This window comes from Mastomys coucha, unplaced genomic scaffold (assembly GCF_008632895.1).
Source record: "Mastomys coucha isolate ucsf_1 unplaced genomic scaffold, UCSF_Mcou_1 pScaffold13, whole genome shotgun sequence".
In the NCBI taxonomy this organism is placed as follows: Eukaryota; Metazoa; Chordata; class Mammalia; order Rodentia; family Muridae; genus Mastomys; species Mastomys coucha.
The window spans coordinates 45,824,275-45,850,484 of record NW_022196895.1 but is presented as its reverse complement, the minus strand read 5'-3'; the positions used below and the strand labels follow the sequence as shown (position 1 = coordinate 45,850,484).

Below are 26,210 nucleotides of genomic sequence, written 5' to 3'. Positions count from 1 at the left end.
TGGATGGTTTTGCTCATTTCCTTCACCTGTTTGATTGTGTTTTCCTGTAGCTCTTTAAGGGATTTTTGCGTTTCCTCTTTAAGAGCTTCTAGCTCTTTACCTGTGTACTCCTGTATTTCTTTGAGGGTTTATGTCCTTCTTAAGGTCCTGTATCATCATCATGATAAGTGATTTTAGATCTGAATCTTGCGTTTCCGGTGTGATAGTGTGTCCAGGACTTGCTATGGTGGGAGAATTGGGTTCTGATGATGGCAAGTGACCTTGGTTTGTGTTGTTTATTTTCTTACGCTTGTCCCCCGCCATCTGGTTAACTCTCGTGCTACCTGCCCTTGCTAAATCTGATTGGAGCCTGTCCTTCCTGTGATCCTAGTTGTGTCAGAACTCCTCAGAGTCAAGCTGCCTCTGTGATCCTGGGATCCTGGGATCCTGGGCTTGTTTGATCACCTGGAAGTGTGGCTTTCTCTGTGTGTTGTCGGACTGGCTTCAGAGCTTGTGTGCAAGGTCTGCTCAGAACACTAACCCAGACAGACCGGAAGGAACCGGAGTCACTAGGCTGGCAGAGTTCCTGTGTGCCTGGTCCCACTGGTCCCAGTTACTCCCAGTGTTGGGACAGATGTTGGTTCCTGTTTATCTCTGATCCTGGGTGTGTCAAAGCACCTGGGAGTGGAGCTTCCTCTGGGTGTGGTGGGCTTACTTTTATTTAATTTGAGATGATTCCCATCTATTATTACTTTTCAGGATTGTCTTTTTATGTCTTTCACTTTGTTGTCAATCCCCTCTTCTGATTGTAAAATATTTTACGGGAGATAAGAAATCAAAATAACTACATGCTATGTTATTTGTGTGTGAGATGAGTCACAGGCAATAAATGATCAATCACTGATGGGCTCTGAAGAAAGTGAGCTGACTGCTCACTTATCATAGCATGCATCTGTTATCACAAAGTGATGTGTGGAATGAAGAGCCAGTAGGGAAGTTTGCATTTTATGCAATTATGAATATGTAATTTAGTGTAAGAAATTAAACTTGAGATAATAATGTTATTTAAGTAAATACTGGTAAATAAAATTTGTACCTGTCAAAACAACTCAGGGTGGCCTCAGTGTTAAAATGAATGAGGTACTATGGAATTAGTGGTACAAAGCTCACTAAGGTTCTGAGTTTGATTGTCAAAGCCGAAGAGAAAAAAAAAAAGAAACAGAAATTGAATAGGGCTAATAGATGATCAGAACACCCTGACTCCTTGATTCTTGGCCATTGTTAAGTCTATTACATTAAAATGTTAGCTAACTACTCTTTTATCGTACTAACTTTAGTTTGAAATGGAGAGTCCTAATGTGTATAATATATATATATTCCTTAAAAGCTGGTTACATGTACAACTAAAATAGTACAGGATTTCTTCCTTTTTATATTGTTCAATATCTTGACACAAGTTAAAAGTTTTAAAACTAGCATAGGGAAATACTTAGAAGTAGCAAGAGCTACTCATTTATTTTTAAACCCACTTGTTCCCATTTGACTACATCCTTCCATGTAGTGATGTTTTGTTACCTTGGCTATGAAGTAGTCCCAGATACTTAGTTCAGGGGGAATGAACTTCTCCTTGACTGCAAGTGGCTCCTGATTTACCGAGGAAGAGAGGACAGGAGAAGATTCTCTGCCAGACACTTTTGATGGACTAATGTGTTTGTTTTGTTTTTCTCCTTCAACTAGTAAAGAAATGAAGAAAAAATCATTATTAGAAGTACTACCTCCAATTACCACCTTTACATAAAAGCTAAATATAACTAGGAATAGCATATAAAAACTAAAATATGATTATGAAAATACAGAGCAGGTAAAAAGCAGATAGAAGGAAGGACAGAAAACAGCTCTGCATAGCAACCTGTGCTTTTACCATATCTTGTACATAATTACCCAAATGCTGTTTATCTATTGTATGCACTTTATAAGAGATGTAGTATCTGCCTAACAAAAAAAATTCCCTCTACAGTTTAGTTAGGATTGTGACAAAAACTTCCCAAATCCTTTTACTTTGTGTCTTTAGGGCGAAGGGGTTTGCTGGGCACTGAACCCAGGGATTTAAGCATGCAAGCATATATATTCTACCAGTGAACTACTCAGTAAGCTCTAAAAAGAAAAAGAAACGGGGCTGGAGAGATGGCTCATCAGTCAAGAGCACTAAATGCTCTTGTAGAGGTCCTGAATTCAATTCCTACAACCACCTGGTGGCTCACAACCATCTATAATGAGATTTGGTGCCTTCCGGTGTGCCTGAAGACAGCTACAGTATACTCATATAAATAAAATAAATAAATCTTAAAAAATAAAAAGACAAATGTAAATATAAATTAAAAATAATGCCACAGTTCAGACTGCTCATGAACAAACGGGTCATATTATACATTTAAAATATTTTTATTAGAAAATTTTGAATAATATAATTAAATTATTGAAACTTGAAAAATAGGTGAAAGATGGAATTTTTAGTCATTAGTATTACACAGAAGAGAAAATGCCATCTTTGTTTCATTTTTTTCACGCCTCTAAAGTTAGAGAGCATTCTCTCAGTATTTGCCCTAGAAAGCAAAAATTATATGGGAGTCTCTTAAACAGATCTATATGATGCCAGTGATCAAAGCCAAGGCCCAGCATGCCATGCAACTACTGCATCTCTGAGCTACATATCCATAGGCTACAGAAATGTTTAATCAATACTAAGTTTTAGACAAAGAATGATCTTGTAACCATGAACATGACCTAATAGGCAAACAATTCACATGAAGACACAATATTTTTCTCCTATGGTTCCAATAAGATTTACTTACCTCCCAAAATGATCTAAGTATTTGTGCCATAATTACAATTTTAATTTATTATTTGTAACTATTCAACTTTAAAATACAACATGCACATGCAATATATCAAGCAATAATAACCTGACTTTAATGTAGTGATTATGTGTCTTTGGAAGAGAGAAAAGAATGACATATTAATATTCTAAGATATTATACATTAGTGGTTCCACTGATAGTTCAGGTATTAAATGATTATATTTACACATTTAAATTTGTATGAACTTTTGCTTTTACTTATATCTGATAATCTACAATCAAGTTTCCAATACACATGTTGTACATATTAACACATATTCTAAAACTAAAATGGAACAGAAACAGGATATAGGCCTTATGATTTATCTAAGAGGAATGGAGAGGATAAAAATAAAAAACAAAGACATGCATGAGGAAAAGCCACATAGAATTAGGAAGTAACATGAATTTTAAAAGCATAATTCTTATTGTTTTGACTCACTGATTGGTTTCCATGTCAAAACAGATTTCACAGACATTCCTTCCTTTCCTTGAGAATCCTGATCTGACCCTCAGCACATTCTATATTATAGATATTTAGAAATATAAGTCATTCCCAAAAGAATCAAACAGAAATGAAGAAATGTCTAAGAGGTTATATTATGGCATGAGAATGGGAAACTAGAGGAATAAGAAAACATTATTTTCTTTTTTTTTTTTTGGTGTTAACTCACTTTATTTTTTTTATTTCTATTCACTTATTTTTTATTTAACTTTTATTGCATTATGATGAGAAAAGTTACATGATGTCAATTTGTCTGAATTTGTTAACATTTAAAAACATATTTTAAATAAATAGAATTAAATCACATTCTTGTTTCCCTTTTGTACCCCAACTCCTCCCAGAGACCCCCTCTTCAATACCTACAATATCTTTTTTTGTCATATTCCTTAAAATTTATAAAATACTATAACAATAAAAATGAGTATTATAAAAGTTGGTTGATATAAAACAACAATAAATTTAACAGTGTTATGTAGATGCTTGTCTAAAGCAATAATGAAAATACATACGGGAAACATTATTTTCTATAATAAATTTTTCTGTATTTCTAGATTTTGCTACAATGAAGCTTTTACTGTGATAAAAACAAACAAATTAAAAGGAAGAAGTGAGAAAGGGAAGGAGCTGAATATATTCCATGTTCATTACATACTTGCATGGAAATGGCTGTAGATAACCTAGATGATGATGTGAGATGATGACATAATAATACATCAAAAATTTGCTTAAAATTTATGGTACTGTGTGTGTGTGTGTGTACTTATGTGGTGGTTCTGCATGCATGGGTATGTATCATATATGTGTACATACATATGAAAGTCTGGGTAAAGCCTCAAGTGTCATTTCTCAATAATGTTACCTACCTTGTAATTTGAATCAGTTTCTGCTAATGGCCTAGAATCACAGTTAAGCAGGCTGGCCTGTAAGCCACAAGAACCTACTTTTGTCTTCAGATCCCCTTCTCCAGTGCAGTGGTTACAATAGCTGGCTTTTTATGTACATTTTTAAGGACTGAACTCGGTTTTCATGCATGCACAGCAAGTACTTTATTGACTGAAGTATTTCTCCAGCCTCAGCTTACCATTTTAAAGCAGATACAACAAAACTAGTATTTTATAACCTGATGTAAACATTTCTTTAAGATCTTAACACAATAAGCAAAAGTATTTCATTTCAACTGAAAACTCACTTATCTTTGGAGCTCCTACAGAGAATGCCAGAGTACATGAAATTCATAATGTAGACTTTGAACCTTAACACTAAAATGCAGAGAAGAAAGGGCAAATTGCTTAACTGGTGACTTAAAGTTATGTTGAAGAAAATACAGATTTGGAAAAGATAAAAGTCACTTAAGTTTAATAAAAAATTAATCCCAAATCCATTTCTTGTTTTAGGAAGACAATTCAGGCCACGTGCTTAGTCTTTTACAGGTATGTATATCATAAAGGGTACTTTAGATATGAACCTATATGAAGTCTAGAAATAAACTTCAGAGTCCAAAAAAGAAAATACTAAAGAAGCAGCAAATTAAGTAAAGGTTTTTCTTAAATGAATAAAATTAATAATTTTCAAATCCTGACATGATACTATACATATAAGAATGTTTGATTCTCAGGGTCCTCCTAGAATCATTACCTCGTATTATATATTGCACTTGTTCTGTAAGTATTCATAAAAATAAATTCACAAGATGGATATGGTGACACAGTATTAATTTCCAAACTTTGAAGGCAGAGCCAGTTAGATCCCTGAGTTAAAGGACTGCATGATCTACAAAATGAGTTCCAGACTAGCCAGGACTCTACTGTGAGAGCCTGTCTTAAAAATAAATAAATTTATATGTATTTGAATACAAAGTAGTAGATTCTAAGATAGTTGATGAGCAAAATGATTCACTGGAAGATACCAAGAAAATACCAAAGCTGCTATTTAGCCTTTTTTTTTAAACTGGGGGAGAGAAGGAAAAGGGAAAAGCTAGGGAAACTAAGGCAACAGGGTGGAAAGGAACGGGGGTCAGGGGTGGGGGAGACAAGGGTAGGAAGAGAGAAAAAGAGGAGAGAAAGCAGTGAAAGTGGATGGAAGAGGGAGAAAACAAGCTTTAGTGCTGTATGCACAGGAGCACACAGATCTATGCTGGTGAGTCAAGTATATTCTTTAAAGTTACATAATCAAAAGATCTGTGATCATTGGGGCTGGAACAGTTAACTCTAAATTATTACAAGTATCACAGTTTGGAAATAATATTCAATCCATTTTGTTGCAGAATTTGAAACAGTCAAAAACATCAGAAAAAAAACATCTACAGGTAGACAATATACTTAGAGCTTCATATATAAAAAAGAACAGCCTTAATAGTGAAATAAAAGATTAATTATAAAAATATACATTTCCATTCCTTTCAACCTTTCTTGGAAAGCTTCTTGTAACTTCCATTCTCACACACAAAAAAGTGTTCTTTAAACATAAAGGGAAGCTTAATATGACATGGCCCTCATCAGCACCTAATGCTAACAACCATGGATTGTCTTTTCCCTCTAAAAGTGGTTGTTTTCATGTTTGGCCATCTTTTAAAACCTCTCAGCAATCAGACACCATGATGAGTGATAAAACTGTGTTTTATCACTGACATTTATCTTAAATGTATTTGTTTCTTCGGTGAGAAACATTATTCTGTGACTAATACTTAGCTTTCATACAAGTTTTATATATGCAAATGATTTGGATTTTCTTATCTATATTTAGCATAAATAATAAAGAAGAGATAATTTTAAATGTCTTCAAATTATGTGACTTTTTTTGTTTCATAGTAAGGAAACATGACATGCTTGCCACAAATAAAAGTAATTTTATATTTTATTTTTCAATTAGGAGTTAAAATTTCCTTAAACTGAGTAAAAGAAAATTCACAGGTTTTATGGCAAATTTTTTCACAAAATGCAAAAATTTTAAATTTAAAACACTTTGCTGTATAATACAAGAAACAAAAGTATGGATTTCTGTTCACAGAAAAAAAATTAAACTTACTCTAATTTTCAACTTAATGGTTAGCTATCACAAAATAACTAAAAATACCACGGTATACACAATTACCACAATTTAATTATAAAAGTCAAGTTTTTCATTAATATGTGATATAGAATTCACAAAGGTAAGTTCATTTAAGTTAATTAATTATGTATATTATAACTTTTTGGTTAAGAATCCTAGGCTGTCATTCCTAGTCAGTGGCCAGGGGCTACATAAGAAAGCTGCCTAAGCATGAGTCAGGGAGCAATCAGGAATGCTTACTAGCTCCAGTTTGCTGCCTGAACTTCTCTGAATGACTCGTCTAAGGGGAAACCTAATAAACTTTTCTGCCCCAAGTTTCTTTTGGTCAGAGTGTTTGATCACAACAAAAGGCTAAAAGTAATAGTCAGTAAAAGAACTAGAGCAAAAGACATGTAGAAAATCTATAATTCATGAGATCATTATTTCAAAACACTTAAGATGAGAATTTGTACCAGAGTAAGAAACACAACTACCTAGCACTAAATTTAAAAACACTTTTTAGAAAACATGTACTTAGGGGTTCCAAACAAGTATTTCATTTTCAATACACTGAATTTGGATACTGATTAATTAAGAAAACAAAGTACTGTAGACATCTCAGTTTTCATTTGGCTAGATTTAAAAACTTAAAATACATGTATTTTAATGGTGATTAAATTCATGTCAACTTTCTGGAATATATTCTTTTATCCTTGTGATGGTTAATGTCAACTTGACAGTATCAGGAATGACCTAGGAGATGGCCCTCTGGGCATGCCTATAGGCATTACCTTGTAATGACTAAGATGTTATTAGAGTAGTGCCATTTCTGGCTGGGGTCCTAGATTATATAAGTAGAAAAAAGGAGCAGACTCTCACTGCTCTAAACTTGCCAAGTAAAGAAATGATATAACCAACTGCTTCAAGTTCCCCTTGCCTTGACTGTATGCCATGATGACTTTACCTTGAACTGTGAGCTAAAATAAACAGTTCCTTAAGTTGCTTCTGTCTGCCAATTTAATCATAGCAACAGGAAAAGAAGACAAACTCCTCGCTCAACAATGTACACTGAATATTACTTAATACAATTAAGATCTTGAAACACTGTGATTGTATTTTGCAGGAATCCAAACACAGACCACTGCTTATGTGTACCTAAAATTCCTTAGATTACTGTGCTGCAATCATGTGCTTCAGGAAAAATGTGTTTAAAACCAAGATTTCAGAGTTTTATTTCACATGACCAGCCATCATTCTGTTGTTTTCTCCTGGATGCTATTGGTCATCAGCTTTTTCTCCTGGCTTTTCAGAGTACCTGCTTCATAGGACTGGTTGTTTCTGTCTGCCATTCATTATTCCATAACCTGCTGCTTCCCTTAGTCTCTCCATCCTCTCCCTTTACTCCTTTCTTTTCCTCCCTGTTCCCTCCCAAACTACATTAGTTTTGGAACCAAATGCCTGTCTTATTCAACTGATCAATCATGTAAGTGCACTTGGCATGAGTTCAGTGACTACATCCAGTTTCTGAGTTCTCAAAGACGGATAAGTATAACCGAGGTTGGATATATTTACATCTAACTCTACAACTAGGTAACTGTGTTTTGAATATTTGGTTATCACATCCATACTACAAAAGGGTAAACATACAGATAATTTTTGTTACTTTATTATTTTTGATTATTTGAGAATGGTTAGTATTGAAACAAAGATTCTTATGTACAACTATACAATGTTACTGAAATACAGCTATACTTACTTAAGTTTTGCAATTGCTACTTTGGTACTACAAGAGAAGACTGAGCAGTTTTGAGATACCAAAAGGTCTCTGTATACAAAAAGCTGGCTGAAGTTTGCCCAAAATTATGAACTTAACTTGCTTGAACACAGCATTAAAAATCGGGAATTTACTCCCTGTCTATTTTGAGGTTGTATCCTCTCTATCCTGAGTTGCTGAAGAGGGAATAGTACATGGGTTAAAAAGTAACAGAGTGGCAGATAAATGAGCAAATAGTTTCAATGTGAGGATAAAGTAGAAGTTAAGTTGCCAAGAATTTTGTTCTACAATCATGAAATTATAGCTTTGTGAAAAATATATGTCATTACTGCTTATAATGACTACTGAAAATAAGCACTTTTCTTTCTTCTATTACAGAAGAATTTAAAATCTAAAAATATTTCTTCATCAGGGTATGAACTCTAATGATAATGTTTTTGAAAGCTGTTTTTCAAATTTATTTTATGTATGTGAATGTTTCACTTGCATCTACGTCTTTTTGCTTGGAATATGTCTGTGAATCGTGGCTGTGAAGATCAAAAGAGTGTTGGTTCCCCCGGAAAGTGAGTTACAGACAGTTGTGATATGCCACACGGGTGCTGGTCCTCAAACTTGGGTTTCTGAAGAAAAAGTGCTTTTAACTGTTAAATCCGTCTCTCTAGTCCCACAATGATTTTTTAAAAGTAACAAATTTAAATCAAATTTTATTTTTCTGTAAGTCCTTTATCACCCCATCTGAACCTCCAAATCATAAATATCCAAACCTACATACAGGTACAAATGTATAGTGCTTAAAGGTGATAGGGAGCAAGAGGATTAAAATTCAGAGATAATCGTGCCAGGCTTCACTTATAAATGTGTGCACACAGGTTTCTTCTAAAAAGCATTTAAAACTGTTTTCAAACTTGTATTTGAAGATTTAAATTTATACATTTTAATAATTTTTAAATTTACTATTAGTACAGTAACAGGATTTCCAGTATTATAAGTTAAGTCCTAAAGTTAATCTAGATAAACTTCAAAACTGAAAAACCAATACTATCACATTTGCTAATAAATCACAAAAGATCTTTTTTTTAGATTTACTTATTTATTATATGTAAGTACACTGTAACTATCAGACGCACCAGAAGAGGGCGTCAGATCTCATTACGTGTGGTTGTGAGCCACCATGTGGTTGCTGGGATTTGAACTCATGACCTTCCGAAGAGCAGACAGTGCTCTTACCTGCTGAGCCATCTCACCAGCCCAAATCACAAAAAATTTCCTAACATGAAAATCATTTTCTAGTTCAAAAGGGGGCTGTTATAATTTTACTTAAATATAGTATATATAGTAAAAGGATATACTTATTTAAAATATTTACTTTTCATGGTATTCTGAACACTTAGAAATTCAAAAACTCTAATAGCCAGTCATAATATGCAAACCATAAAGCAGCCTCATGGGAAATGCTTTCCCAGTCATTTCAAGCCATACTGTGATTTTTCTATGATCAGCACTATCATTTCTTTCTTTTGGTTTTGTATACTTAGAAATATTACAATTTAAGGGACAGAAAAAATATCCAAAGCCAAGTATTTGAAACTAGAATGGAAGAGTAGAATCAGTTATCTAAAATGCTAATCATTATTTTAAATCAAAAATATGGCTTGATTAAAAAGAAATATGTCAATTTTCCTTAAATGCCAAACAAAACAAACTCCCCCACTATATGCAACCCTTGAAAAACAGTAACATAAAGCAAGCTAAACTGTAAGAGCCTATTTCTAAAGCTAAGATCTTGCCTGCAAGAGTGGGAGGGCTATGAGAACTGATGGCTGAAAGAGCTTTGGAAAAGCCCACACATTCCATGGAGAATACCACTACCTGGTGGGGGCTAGGTATAGCAAAGTGCCTTCCTGCCAAAGAAAGAAGAGAAAAATCTGTATTTGGTATGGAACAAAACCAAAGTGTATTTCAAAAGAAATGAAGATTTTAATACTAAGAGACATTATAATTACTTTGTATAGTCTAATTATCAGGTAAGAGTATCTAAAAGATTGAAAACTGTACAAGAAGTTTTAAAACTTCATTTTTTACCACAATACTATTTGTTGGTGGTCTTGTATAACAAGAACTTTCTTACACAAAATTAAGATATAATTACATTTAACAAGTTATCATACAGATGAATAAAGCTTCAGCTTATAAAAACAAAACTGAGAGGGAGATTAGAGTGGAAGGAAAAGATGGGAGGTAGAATGGGTGGAGGGGAACACAACAGGACAATAAAAACTTACCAGATAACGCTTTTGAGTTTTTCGGTCCTTTGCTGGGAACATGTGCTCCTCCCCCAAATACTGCAGACCACATTTTTTCATTTAGGGGGTGGGCTACAATCCGAAATAGCTCATTACTAGAGTGTGTTGCCAGCCCATGAATGAACAGACTAAGATACACTGCTGTGAGAATTTCACAAAGCAAGACTGTAAGTCCTGGCTGAGCTTCTTCACCAGAAGAATTCAAAAGTTGAATTAGACAATTTATTCCTAGGGCAAAAAAGAAAAATAGCTGACATTAACGAAAACAAAACAAGACAAAAAAATTAAACACTTTTCAAGTTAAAAATTAAATGCATTTTTCTACTTTTTGAGTTTTTGAAAAAATTTACTCAACCAACATTAAATATTTTTCTGCTGGATTCATAACCAGTAGGTTATTGTGGTTTAGGAGCAACTGTTGAAATGCTTGTTAAATTCAGATAAACTTACGTTAAATCTCATAGATAAAAATTTAATGGTATATTTTATGATAAAATATTTTAAATTATTTATGAAACAATTTAACAAAATGAGCTACTTTAATATAGAGATCAAGGAGATACTTAGTTGTTTATTTGCTAATGGTTTTGTTTAACAAAATTTTCTGTGACTAAATTAAAATATAACTAAAGAATATGTATTGAATTTAAAATAGTGTCAATACTACCAATATTTAACAATGATCATCAACTAATAAAACTAAGGCAAGACTGCTTTTATCATTTAACATTTCAAAAAGAATAATTCTTATATATGTAAATTATTTATACCTGGCCATTGAGCTGGTGATGTGTTGGGAGTTACTGATTCATCTAAACTTCCAGTTCTCAAAGAATGTCGATGGGCAAGAAGTACTGTCTGATACACCATTCCAGTAAACTGATTTGTTTGAAGTGAACTAAGAAAGGAAACAATATTTAAACCTAAGATGAATTTCAAATATAATATTCCCATTCTTAGGCACAATTTCTATAATATATTAATTAAATTGTTTATGAATTATATTATGTCTAAGTTATATGTTCTACAGTGCTATACTTTATTAACACAGTATCCTTTAAAGTATACATATATACATTTTCTAAGCTAAAACAAATTTGACAAGTATCTAGTGTGTGTGTGTACATATATATATTTGTTTTGTTTTTTTGTTTTTGTTTTTGTTTTTTTGAGACAGTTTCTCTGTGTAGCCCTGGCTGCCCTGAAGCTCACTCTATAGATCAGGCTGGCCTTGAACCTAGAAATCCACCTGCCTCTGCCACCCAAGTGCTGGGATTAAAGGTGTGTGCCACCACTGCCCAGCTCTAGTATATTTATTTAGTGAAAGATAAATGATATTTTAAGAAGGAAAAACACACATCATTTTGGGCCACTAGAAACAAACTTGTATGACTTAAAAATATTTATTTGATAAAAAAAAAATGAAGTGAGTCTAGGCTCAATTTCATATTTAATGGCTAGCTCACCCTCTATCTGGCTCTGAACCAGGCACTTAGCATATAACAGAGAAAATAGCTTCTATTTCCATAAAGGCTATGATATGATTGGGGAATCGAACCTAAATAATTTTTATCATATTGTTGTTGATGAAATTATATACATCACACTATTAAGGCAAAGAGGTTAATCATCACACATTTAAACTTATGGTAATTTAATCAAAGATAAACAAATAACAGCTTACCATAAAGGATTTTAACATTGATACCCAGCAGCAAAAGACCTTATAAAAGTGCTAGTAAATACTACTTTAGAAATTCCTATAATATATATTCAGTAAATGAATATAATGTTTATACTTAGAAAGATAGTGCCATAAAGCTGTTATACTTGGCAAATCTCACTGATCATAACATTTTGAAACTTTTATAAATATTATTGGGCTTTATTTTCCAGATTTAAGATGGCAGGGTAATAACAAAAATTCCCTCTGCCTGTAGAAAGATTTATGACAAGAAGATAGAAACATTTTGATGAAACTAAACCAATACTCAATTACATAAATAAACTCAGTTCAAAGAAATAAAACTGAAGCTACCTTGGGAACATACATATAACCACAGTGAAAAGTGAGATTGCCCATGGACAATTTATAAATATGAACTGACAACCAAAAGCCAATACAAATGAGAATTGATACCATGTAAAAGACAACAAAACTCACCAAAACATCTCCACCCACAAAATATTTAAAACGAATGTTATGCTTTTAAAAAGTTTTCTAAAGTCAAAACACAAAGATAATGTATAAAATGGAAGAAATTATTAAAAGAGATAAATAGGGACATTACATAGTGGAATAGGAGTCTCCTGATTTTCCCTCCACCCATAGATATACCATAAATATCTATCAATGGATTGACCCCTTCTGAAAGAAGGTCAACCAGTCAATCCAGTTAAGAACTTCCTAGTCACTAGGCAACTGAGAAAATGTCTGTATCAAATGGGTAGGAAAAGCTAAGGCACACTGATGAATGGACTCACTTCATTACAAAATTAGGTAGGTGTCTATCTCCTTGTGAAGATATGGGTAGATCTCATATACTAATCTCTAACTCTAAGGCTCTCTACAATTACACTCTTTTTAATTTCTTAAAATATTGTTTTTTGAGAACTTCATAAGTATTGTTTACATCATCTCTCTTTTCACTCCAACTCTTCCTTTGTCCCTCCTACTCTCTCAAATTCATGACTTACTGCTATTTGTTATTTGTATCTCTCTCCGTGTCTGTGTATGTGTGTTTTTATCTGTCTGTCTGTGTTTACACATACAATCTACCGAGTCCTAGTAGTGGTTAGGGCTTATGAGCTGGGACTGGATAACTGATCAAGAGGTTTGTACCTGGAGAAAAACTGATTCTATCTCAGAAGTGACTGATTGTTTTTCAGTTCTTCCTCTACAGAGGAGGGGCAGTGAGAATTCCCCTCCATATGCTGTTTAGGCACCATATTGCTGAGATTTCATGGCTTCAGCTTCCTTGTCATGTCTAGAAGTCCTTTGTTGCAGCAGGAATCTGGGTTCTCTAGCACTTAACAACCTTTCTGCCTCCACTTGCATGACTTTCCCTGAGCCTTAGATGTGAGGTTAGATATATGACTGGGGTTGGGTACCCCATGCTCAATTGTTATAATCTTGATTTATCAACTAAGGGAACAGAAAGGATTAGAAATACAAGGCCCCTCTAGCCTTAACAAGTAAAAAAGTACTACCTGGAAGTACTACAACCTGGAAGTACAGACAGAACCTACAACAAAACTGAATTCCCTACCCTAATGTGATCTAATGCCCTCTTCTGGCATGCAGACATATATATAGACACTGTACTCAAACATTAAAACAAACAAACAAACCAAATACACATAAAACCAAATAGAAAATAAATAAATAAATAAATAAATAAGAAAAGAAGAAAGGGCAACTCCATCAACAAACCTGGTGCCTATCTTCTTCTTTAAAAAAACAAAAACATACTGTACTGCATAAAAAGTACAATATGCATAAATTGAAAAACCAATTCTGCAGACTAAAAGTAATAAAGAAAGAATCCCTTGTATTTTACTTAGTTATGCTTTGTTGTTATCTTTTAGAAGCCTGTTCTTTTCTAATGAAAGATAAAAAGGGAGTTGATCTGGATGTGAGGGTGTGGGGCAGAAGTGAAAGGAGGGTGGGAAACTATAACCAGGATATACTGTATGAAAAAGAATCCATTTTCAGTAAAAAGAAAAAGACAAAAAATTTCTAAAATATGAACTCTGCCTAAAGAGAAAATATGGCAGAAGAATGTACCAATATCTAGAAAATAAAAGTAGAATTTGCTCTGAAATGAAACCGGTAGATAAAAGAATGAATGACATTCGAGGAAAACAGACAATGATAGACACACAAGTTCTATTACTTGTCACAGAGAGTAGGAAATAGAAGTCAGATAATATTTAACCGAATAATGTCAGAATATTTCAAAGAACTAAAGCTACACTAAACATCAGCATGTCAATTTGAAGGATTTTAACATATTATGCTGAAACTAGAATATGAAGAGAAATTTCTAAATAGAAATTTTGTGAAAATATTTTCAATCCCACGTCAGTTGCTCCTTTGTCTGTGTGCTTCAGGCTTTTTGTTATATACCAAATTATAGAACTTACCACTCAAGTTATGATATTGCAATATTTACCATCAATTCATTTATCTATTTCTAATACTAATGATCTTAAAGAATGAGTATTTTATTCATTTTAAAATTCTCAGAATCTATCACAGTATCTAGCATGATAGCAGTGATTAATTATAGGCAACTAAATAAATCACAATAATAGGAGTTAGCTTCTGATAACTTAGAAAGGTATAAGCTGAATTTTCAAAAATGAAAAAGTACACAACATCTCAATCATGTGCTTTCTGCATTTACTAAAAGCAGTGTTATGTATAGTTTTGAATTAATAATGTATAGATAACTCCACTGTTTACTGAAAGTGATCTTAAATTTCACAAGAAGGTATTTACCTGTAGTTATGACTACCACAAAGGCACTGATAAATACAAGCAGAAAGTGAGGCTGCTAAAGTATGCATTACATATACCTGAAAAAAATAAAAACATACACAGAATAATTACTTTAAGTAAAAAAAATTTAGGCATAGTTTTGTCAAAAATGAAATGAAAATGAGAAGTCTTTTGCCTCTAAGCTATTTTTTCCTCCCTCTTTCCTCTTAGAACACAGTTTCTGCCTACTGAAGTTGTTCTTTAGAAATGTTAAAGAGCCAGGCAGCTCACGCCTTTAATCCCAGCACTTGGGAGGTAGAGGCAGGTGGATTTCTGAGTTCGAGGCCAGCATGGTCTACAGAGTGAGTCCAGGACAGCCAGGGCTACACAGAGAAAACCTGTCTTGAAAAAACAAAAAAACAAAAAAAACAAAAAAACAAACAAACAAAAAAAAAAAAGAAAAAAAGAAATGTTAAAATGACAGTTCACTTATGTACAGATCAAAGAAAATGCTAACATCGATTACAGTCATCCAAAGGGGAACGTTAGAAAAAGGAAAAGGAGAAAGGCAGTGAAGTCCAATTGTTCTTACAGAAGAAAAGGATTCTAACCTAAGATGACAGTAGCTATAAAGCAAGGATGAGTAAGATTAAGGCACAAGAAAGCACACTAGGCTATAAATGATTATCTGATTATGAAGCACAAGTCTTCATGTAGATAAAAATGGGTATTCATAGATAGAAGTCTAATTGCTTCTTTGGCTTCTACTGTCTATAATACCCGTGGTTAAAAATAACACATATTGAAGATGGCAAAATACAGAAAACAATGACTTGTAGTTTCTCACTAATATAGAGTTAGCATATATTTCTTCAGTCACTGGCCTCCTGACTTCTTTGACCAATGAACAGAATTATGTGAGACCTGAGCTTACAACTCAAAAGGCCTGGCAACATCTTCTCTTGTCGCTCTTAAACTCCTGAGATTTTTGTACAAAAATCAGGAAAAATCTGTTGCTGGGCTATGAGGTATACAAACACTTGGATAAACACTATTCTGAGTGAGTCTCTGAGGATATTTCCAGAAAAAAAAATTATCTGAAATCAGTAGTCTGATTAAAACAGATTGACATCTCACTTGCCAATTAGAAGACCTGTAAGAAACAACATTTTTCTTTTTTTTAATGAATTTTTTTCTGTTTCTTTTCTTCCTTTTTTCTTTATTTACAAGTCATATGATATCTCCTTTCCTGGTTTTCCTCTGAAAAAGAGAAAAAGAAAAAAGAAAAGAAAAAAAAAACCCTATTCCCTCCCCCTGCTCACCAACCCACCCTCTCCCACTTCCTGGCCCTGGCATTCCCCTACACAGGGGCATAGAACCTTCACAGGGCCAAGGACCTCTCCTCCCATTGATGGCTGACTAGGCCATCCTCTGCTACATATGCAGATGGAGCAATGAGTCCCACCAAGTATACTCTGTGATTGGTGGTTTAGTCCCTGGGAGTTCGGAGGGTACTAGTTAGTTCATATTGAAACAACGCCTTTTTTTTTTTTCATCATCCTTCCTTCCCTACCTTCAGAATGTAACTGAAACCTGAGTTGTTCTTATCAAAACTCTGACCCATAATTGTTCCTGTCTGAAAGAACTGCAGGGATAGAAATGAAGAGGAGCCTGAGGAAAAGAAGGTCCAGGGACAGGCTCAAAGTGGGATCCAGCTCAAGGGGAGGCCCCAAGGCCTGACACTATTACTGGGGCTATGGAACACTCACTAAAAGGGACCTATCATGACTGCTCTCCGAAAGAACCAACAAGCAGCTGAAAGAGTCAGATGCAGATATTTGCACCCAACCAGTGGACAGAAGCTGCTGACCCCTGTGGTTGAATTAGGGAAGGCTGAAAGAAGATGAGGATGAGGGTGACCCTGTAAGAGGACCAGCAGTCTCAATTAACCTGGACCCTGAGATCTCTAAAACCCTGGTCCACCAACCAGGCAGCATACACCAGCTGATATGAACCCCCCACCCCCACATATACAGCAGAGGACTGCTAGGTCTGGGTTCAGTCAGAAGATGCACCTAACCCTCAAGAGACTGGAGTCCCCAGGGAATTTAAAGGTCTGGTAGTGGGGTGAGGTGAGGACATCCTCATTGAGGGGGCAGGGAAGAGGAGGTATGGGATCTGGAACAGTTGGAGGGTGGGAATAGGAACAGGAGGGGAATAAAATCTGGAATGTAAAGAAAAAAGAAAAATAAATAAATAAATATATAATAATAAAATAAGATAAAATAAAACTAACTTCCTAAGCTTTGAACCTGGACTGGAACTATATGGCCAGTTCTTCTATTCACCAGCTTACCATGTGCAAATCCTTGAGCAACTCAGACTTCACAGTCACTGTGGTGCTTTAAGTGAGAATGGCTCAGGTATACTAATAGATGTTTGGGCTCCACTCGGTAAACTGTTTAAGAAGAATTAGGAAGTATGGCCTTGTTGAAGGAGGTTTGTAATTGTGGTGGGCTTTGAGGTTTGAAAGGCTCGTGTAAAGCACAGTATCTCCCTCTTTCTCCTTTTTCTCCTGCCTATAGATCAGGATATATGCTGTTGGCTATTGCTCTAGCACCATGTTTGCCTGCCACCATACTTCCTGCCATAATGATCATGGACTAACACCCCTTTGAAACTTTAAGCAAGCACCCATTATAATGCCTTTCTTTTATAATCTGCCTTGGTCAGGGTGTCTCTTCACAGCAAAAGAATAATAACTAGGAGAGTCACACAAGCAAATTACTTATAAACAAATTGCGTCCCCCTTTCTTCCTTTCCTATTCCACCACACTCTTCCTACATCCTATCACTTCTACTTCTCTGAAGAGACCAGTTTAGCACACTTGGCTTGCCTGCTGGAAGATGAGAAATGAGACACATATATTCAAATCTTGTCAACCACAAGAAAAATAAGGTTGCCCTACAATCACCTAGTTGGCCACCAGGGAAGAGTGAATGAATGAGTTCAGAGACTAGCCAAGTTAGCTCAAACCAAAACAAATGATGAGCCAACAATAAAATCAAATTAAAGCCAGTTCTATTTCAGAAAAGTTCATATGCAGCAAAAGGTACTTAAGAAGGAAAAAATAATGTGATAGATATCGCATGGACTCCTGTAACTAATGTTGACAGGCCAGAAGGTGGCGTAGCAGGTAAAGATACTTGCCACCAAGCCTGAGTTTAATCCATGGGACCCACATAAGAAATGTGATTTCCAAGAGTTGTTCTTTAACTTCCACATGTCAGTTGTAGCACTCATGTGTGCATACACATACAAACAGAAACATACAAAATATATGAATGTATAAGTATAATAAAGTAATAGAATTAAATAAGGAATGCAGTTTGTTGAAAATAAGCATAGCTTTCAGTCTACAAAGTATATACTACACGGATCTGTACTATAGAGTAATACAGGAAGAACCCCCCCCCCAGTCAATTATTAGAGTTACGCATACAAAAGAGTGTAAAATTGTAGAAGGAGAATCTATTATCAAGAGAGTAGAAAATCAAACTGGTATGGTGTCATAACCTAGGAGGTAGCAGGAATCTTTAAACTATGATAGAAAAAAAATTCCAAGTGGTATATCATAACTGCCAATCAAACTCAGTCTCTAAAGAGATCTCAAGAAAGGAAAGGAAAAGTATAGAATTAACAGAAGATAAAGTACAATTAGATGGATAAGAAGATGGTATGATCAACTAAATTGTAATATGAGAGTTCCAAACTTCTTAAAAAACAAACTTAATCCAGAGTCTCTCTCATTGACGATTCAATAAATTTGGAATGAATTCAAGAATTCAAACTTTAGCAGATAATTCTGCGAGCCTTGAAAGACCACAGGAAACAAAATACTGATTTTTAAATATGTAATTTAATATTAAAAAGGGAATACTTTACTTATCTATTAGTGCTTTTTGTTACACTTGGACCCTTTAAAAAATATACTATTCTATCCACAGAAAACAATTCTTCCCTTTATAAAACTTAGGAATGACCAGCAAGATGATTCTGTGGGTCCTGCACCTGTCCCCAAGCCTGATGGATGGCATGAGTTAGATCTCCAGATCTCACATGGTAGAAGGAGAGAACCAACCGACTCCTGTGAATGTCTTCTTACCTCTGCGAGTGTAGTGGCATGTGTGCACCCATACAAATAAAAACATTTTTTTGTTTTTCTAGACAGGGTTTCTCTGTGTAGCCCTGGCTGTCCTGGAACTCACTCTGTAGACCAGGCTGGCCTCAAACTCAGAAATCCACCTGCCTCTGCCTCCCAAGTGCTGGGATTAAAGGCGTGTGCCACCACCGCCCGGCATAAAAACATTTTTTAATGCAATAAAAAAGCCTATGGAATCAATTTTATGTCTACACATATGCTTGATGCTTTAAATACACACACACACACACACACACACACACACACACACACACTTCTTAATTATATTTGTTTGTTTATTTAATGTATCTTAATTTAGATATAGAGGACTGTGGACAAACTGTAGTAATCTGTTTTCTTCTTCCATACAAAGCAGCCAATGAAGGTTTTCAGGTTTTGTAATAAGTTCCTTTAGTTACTAAACCATCTCTGCTGTACAAGTGCTTATGTAGAATAAACAATTAATACACTAAACTGAAAAAAAATTCAAGCATCCTATACGACGTAAGTAGCACAGTAAGTCTGGCCTACAGTCAGATTTCCTTAAATCAAAATCATTAATACAATAAATACTATGACTAGTCTGATGTTTTAATTTCTTTTGCTAGAAAAGCTTAGCATTTATATCTTCAGTTTATCATTCTCTATAGGTAAATTAATGCTTAAACTCAAAAAAACAAATAAAAGCCTAAGCTCAAAAAGCAAAATAAACTAGAATCAGAAAATAAGTATTTGAAGGCAGAAGGCAATTACTTAGAGAAAGGAGCAATCAGAGAGAGAAAAATATTAAGTACATAAGAAGACGAGGGATCTCACAGAGGGTATATGTAAGAAATACATCTGAGTATCTTATAAATATGTAAAAATGCTAAAATAAAATTCATCATTTTATCTAAACAATATATGTTGATAACAAAAAAAAGCTTGAAATGAAACATACTTACTTTATTGGTTTGGCTATCAGGATGTGGTGGTGAATCAAAATTTATTATGGCATGTAGAATATCATGTGTTAAATTACTAAGGTGCAATAATGGATTGGCAACTACTGTTTTGGCACTGGCTGTACAAGCAAAAAGAAGAGGCACTGAAGTTTGCTCTGACAGAGGGTTAGAAAATATTGGTTCTGCTGTTTCCTTAAAAATGAAGAGAAAAAAAATTAACTATTTTTATTTATAATCTAATCCTTAAGTAATTCAGAGTATCTTTCAAAATTCTTTCAAAAATAAAAATTACAAGCACTCAAAGTACGTATTTTAAATTGTTATGATCTGAGGAGGAAATGTTTCTACAACTGTATCTAGAACAATAATATCTTTAACACTCCTCAATAAAGTTTAGCTTATTACCTCAGAAGGCACTCATAAGACTGTGTTCACACAAATTAAGCAAGTCAAAACACCTGACATCTGTTCTGCAAGTGTCAAGTACATAGATCCACCAATTCCTAATGACTACACACAAAGATTCACTCCTTAAAGTAACTATAAAAAGAAAAGCAAGTTTTAAAATTTCAAATAAAATACACAATTTCAAAAGCTATTTCAGGTAGGTATTATTCTTTTCTTTAAATCAAGCTTTTAAATTTTTTTTTTTAAAGATTTATTTATTGTTATATGTAAGTACAATGTAGCTGTCTTCAGACACACCAGAAGAGGGCATCAGATCTCATTACAGATGGTTGTGAACCACCATGTGGTTGCTGGGATTTGAACTCATGATCTTCAGAAGAGCAGTCTATGCTCTAACCCACTGAGCTACCTCACCAGCCCAAGCTTTTAAATTTTTAATTAAAATAATATCATTCCTCTCCTTTCATCTACATGTTCTACGTTTGACTGTTCAAAGTTACATACCTGCCAGTGTGATGGCACATGCCTTTAGTTTTAGTACTTGGGAGGTAGAGGCAGAGGCAGGAAGACCTCTCTAAGGTCAAGGTAAATTTGGTCTACATAGGGAATTCCATTACTAGCTGGAGATACATGATGACACCTCACCTCAAAGCAAAACAAAAATGTTACATACCTGCTGAGATTCTTGCAAAAGTAAAATTAATTCCATCCTCACTGATGCAAGACCCCCACCATGGGAGCCATGAAGCACACAGTAACTAAGAAACATTCTTAATAGTGACTGATATTTCAAGAGCCACTGCCTTTTTTCCTGGAAACTTTCTCTCAGTTGTTTCACTTTTGTTTGGTGATGCAAATCATCAACATCCTCAATTGATCCAGCTACATCTGCACTTTGGTTAAATGTGGACTGCAGTTGTTCTGCATCTGAGCAAAAGTCACAAGTCCTCTGAAGAGCTACTACCTCTTTTTCAAGCCAGTGGTAGAGTTGGTAACGCAATTTCCCACCATCTATTTCATAGCCAGTAGATAAAGTACGAAGTTCTACTGTGAGAATCTTTAAACATGCTCTAAATTTTAATTGAACAGCAATTATATCTTCTGATGGATTTAAAATGTCATTTTCATCTAGTGTGCTTAAGGAGTCTGTGTAACTGCTCAATTCATCTATTTCTTTAACTGTCTTTCTCTGCAAAGGTCTTATTTCTTTCATTGAAATAGGGGGATCTTCATTTTCTTCATCATTATCACTATCCCATTTCAACTCCAAAGAGTCATCTTGAAACACCATACTTGGTTGGCTCCAATCAAAAGAAAGGGTAGAGTTTGAGTGCCTCTCTGAGGAACCCTCTGAAGAAGATTCAAAGCCATTTATCAGTGATTGTGACCAGTCAACGACAGAACACTTGTCTTCTTTTGCCTCCAATTTTAGTGAAGACTCTTTACTAGTAAGAACACTAGACCCTCTACTGAAGAGTTTTGCTCTCTTACTGACTTTAGGCATCTTTGACAGTACTTCCAAAGCCAACATTGGGCAGCCAGCTTTTAGGTGAGCGCTAGCAGTAGTAAAAAATAATCTTCTTTCACTTAGATTAATTGTTCCTGCCAGTCCACTTTTTCCTGTTAAAGCCATGTGCGTTGAAAATGTATCAGATGATGATCCAAAATGACGTCTTAGCAAAAGAGGATGTGTTCTTAGGTAATTGTAGAAATTAAAAACTATAGGATTACAGGCTGACATCATGACTTGATCTGAAAGTAAATTAATTTGATGAATCAAGAGAACTTTGCGATATGAACTGAGAATAGTAATCATGAGAGTCCCCTTTCTCTCAGAGGAAACGATATTTTATATGACAGGTAACCAAAGGCTATACTACTTTCCAAGTGAAACGAAGTCGTCAGGTAGAATCCTTAGCTCTTTTCTTGCTTGCTCCCTCTTCACTCAGCTTGTCTAGTCCTCATCTTTTCTGACCACAGAAGCTATATTCTATCCACACCCTCTGAGTTAAACTCCTAAGAATCCCATGATTTTAAATACCATCTCTATGCTGTTTATTTGAACATCTTATCTCCTCTTTCCAAATTCTATAGTTCATTTTTACTCAAATACAAACACTTTTGCTCTGTGGGCTTCTTATATGGTGCACCCTTGAGACACACCAACTCTTTATCCACCTACCTCTTTTGATTGACTTGGCATTATTTCAACTAGTCAACCAGTCCTTTGAACAAATATCATCTAACTAGAAAAGGAATCCTGATTTAATCATTCACTATTAGTCAAGCTAAAAATCCAGAAGTATCCTTAATTTCTAATTCTTTAGCACTCCATATCAAATTTAGTCCTGGGTAGTCAAACTAAAATTACCCTATAGCCAAATACTTACTTGTCTCTGCTTGTAGTCCTATCAAACTGACACTATGGCCTAAACCACTATTATCACTTTTCTCTGATTTAAATGGTTCTAGGAATATGTGACCTAGCATTAATAGTCACATTAAAAAAAAAAAAAAAACAGAAAAACATGTAAGTTTAATAAAGTGATGTTTCCCCTCCATTATAAAGAAGCCAGTATGAACTCTTTATCTTAAATGTCTAAGAGGCATGAATACTTGAGTTTCATGGCTTTCTTCTTCATTTAAAAACATACATACATCCTAAGTACCATAAACCACATATGCAGTGCACATTAAACAACATGAACTAGAAGCTACTTTACTTACTGTCCAAAATAATATGCTGTTAAATCAGCTATCACATATAGTTCAATCCTGCCTATGGAAAATCCTGGAAAAGTAAATCCAACCATTTTTATATTAATTCACAGAAAAATTTCCTTTTATTGTAGGCTGTAAGAATATTTCACAAAAAAAGAAAGAAGAAAACCACAAGTAGACTTCTAAAGGGCACATTTAATATTATCTCTATCCTACTGACTGCATGAGATTTGGCTAGTTTAAGGTTCTCTAATCACACCTCCTAAATCAGCTTTCTTTAAGCTCAGTATGTTTTTCTTGAAAAAATTATAAAACTGATTAAGAAGTATAATAACCCAACCTAATATTAAAAATTGGCTTTATATTTTTATTTTTCCATTTTATATTTGCCATTTCTCCAAAGTATTTAAAATCAACTTTTGGTAATACTGATGTTCAATACATTTCATAAAAAAAGAAAATCTAAAGTTCTTTGTTTTAAATGGTTTATCTTTCTGAAGGAACAAAACCCCATTTAGTCACAAAGACCAAATATTAAATATTTTTTATTACATTAAACAGTGGACCATATGCTGAGAAAACACTAGTAACATTTTTATTAAAATTTGGGGAAAGCAGCTTACCTTCATCCTCTGTAACTGGTTGTTTTATTAATGTTTCCAGAGCAGCACTATAATCTTCTAAAATCCAATGTGCCATACTCCGAAGAAAGGGGTCACGATGTGCATTTATGCTTGATGAACTGAGCTCACTAGCTGGAGAACCAATTCCCAATACTTTTTTGCGTAAAATAGACTTGTATGTTGCTGATTTATCAAATTCAGACTCAAATAGTCTTGCTATTACAAGAGCCAACTGAATGTCATTCAGTTTCTCAAGACATACCTTTAAAATATTTATAAATAAAAAATATTTAAAAACAAAGTCAGCTTTCAAGAAAATCTAATTTATTTACTATAAATGTATAAAAATTTGTTATCTCCAAATTTAGCAAGCAATAAATGTAATAATGGCATGCATATTACCCATATTAGTAAATTAACACTGATAAGATCTCCAAATATATGTTATTACTAAACATGTATTTACAAACTAACTTCGCCTGAGGTAATGGATAATTCTATCTAGTATCAATTGTAAAATTTTACTAGATAGTATCTAGTAAAATTGTAGGTTTACTATAATTTTATTTTACTCCTCTTAAACTTCAACTCTCCTCAATTCATCTAATTAGACTAGAGTTTTCAAATTAAAAAGCTATTTTTTAAGTCCACCAAGTAAGAGTCAGATATACTTCAAATGTGCAGTCATGAGTAACTCACTTTACAAAATCTGCTTTATCCCGATTTTATAAAAATATCATAAGCTAAATGGTAAAAATAAAAAAACTACTGTAAAATCTTATCAGTTAACTTTAGATTCTTAGCCTTGTATTATTTCTAAGTATAGTTCAAATTAGAAATAAAAATTTAAGATTTATATTGTTTAAAGAAATGATAACACTAATTGAAAAGGAAATTCAACTAATTACCTCAATTGCATCTTTGAGGCAACCACCTAGAAGAAAAAATGCTGCAGAATGTTCAAACCTTTGCTTGCCTAATAAAGAAAAGGCATTTTTCAAAGCTGCTTTACGCCACCTCTCTTCCTCAAAATTGTGCCCAAAAAACTGTGTCATTTTGGTGTCTTTTTGAGATCTATAAATGAATGAAAAATTATGAAAATTTTAAAATACAATTTTGGAATCAGCCTTTTCCAGTCAGAACTTAAGCTATGAGTTTCAGCAAGCAAGAGAGCAAACTTGAAGAAAGTCTGCATACACCAAGATCCAGTTATGGTAAAAGTTATAACAATGTAAACAAAACTTTTGCCAGTTCAGAAATTCCAATGTATCTACATTTCTACCAACAGATTAAGATTAGATAAGATTAACTCTCTGGTACTAAATCTCTGTACGGTGTCCCTGTCCTGTGGGTCCGGGCTGTCATCACTCCGCTCCCGCCAAGGGATGCGGCCCCACCTGCCTATTTCCTCTATATGTAGCTGCCTTGTCCTAAGTCCAGGCTGTGTTCGAGAGGCTGAACTGAGGTTTTGTGTGGCTTCCGGATGCAATGACTCATCCAGTCACCTGTGTTGTGGAGGCTTCTCCCTGTGGAGATAGCAAATACTTCACAGGGCCGACTTTGCCCTGCTGTCTTGTTCTGGTGCAGCTGTGCTAAGCTAAAACCCTATTTACTTTAAACTCTTCTCTGCTTTCTGCATATACTTCATCTCATTCCTACAAGGATACTTGCTGTTATCCGCTTGCTTTTTGTATTTTATACAGGGTAGCTCGGCAGTCTTAACTCTGATGCTTCTGCCTTCACCTTTCAAGTGCTGGGATGGAAAGCGTATGTCAGCATGTCCATCTTACACACACATACCATGTTTGATTGATCACCTTTCCACTTGGATCTTGCTGTTCTTGCTGACTACACATTTATCTATCTGTACATGTGTCCATCAGACTTTGAGCCAGTGAGTGCTGGAGTGGGAGTATCCTACAGGGTGCCAAACTGAAGGTACAGAGATGAACAGGGTAGTAGGGACATTGCTTGTACAGGACTCAAGCGCTAAGCCTAGGGTGACTGGTTGGAGACATGTTTTTGCAAGGTCTCTCTTGGCTGCAGTGTGAATTGTTTAAGAAGGTGTTGGGCCGGCAGGAAAAGGGTAGACCTGAGGTAAGGATGAATTCGAGTTTTGAATGAGTGCCAGAACCTTTCTAACTTCAATTTGCCCTTCTTTTGTGAAAAGGGAAATGGGGTGTAGGGAGACGGCTCAGCAGTTAGATGCATGTACAGCCTTTCCAGAAGATCCGAGTTTAGAGTTCTAGCATCCTAGCCCCAGGGGAATCCAACACCCTCTTCTTGCCTCTATGGGCACTTGCACTCATATGTACAAATCCACACACAGAAATAAGCACATTTA

At 34.6% G+C, this 26,210-nt stretch overlaps 1 protein-coding gene across 6 annotated transcripts in view; it reads right to left on the bottom strand.

The window, feature by feature from the left end:
- Dmxl1 (Dmx like 1) overlaps positions 1-26,210 on the bottom strand; it is a 149,269-nt gene that overhangs the window by 60,341 nt on the left and 62,718 nt on the right. For 4 of the 6 annotated variants that reach the window (XM_031365659.1, XM_031365654.1, XM_031365655.1 and 1 more), the window contains exons 22-30: positions 24,775-24,940; positions 23,867-24,128; positions 21,196-22,274; positions 20,115-20,306; positions 14,990-15,066; positions 11,256-11,383; positions 10,465-10,713; positions 9,970-10,083; positions 1,555-1,712 (exon numbers count right to left, since the gene is read on the bottom strand). In XM_031365659.1, coding sequence (XP_031221519.1) covers positions 1,555-1,712; positions 9,970-10,083; positions 10,465-10,713; positions 11,256-11,383; positions 14,990-15,066; positions 20,115-20,306; positions 21,196-22,274; positions 23,867-24,128; positions 24,775-24,940 — 2,425 coding nt within the window. The remainder of the gene's footprint in view (positions 1-1,554; positions 1,713-9,969; positions 10,084-10,464; positions 10,714-11,255; positions 11,384-14,989; positions 15,067-20,114; positions 20,307-21,195; positions 22,275-23,866; positions 24,129-24,774; positions 24,941-26,210) is intronic. The other 2 variants (XM_031365657.1, XM_031365656.1) reach the window with 1 other exon arrangement.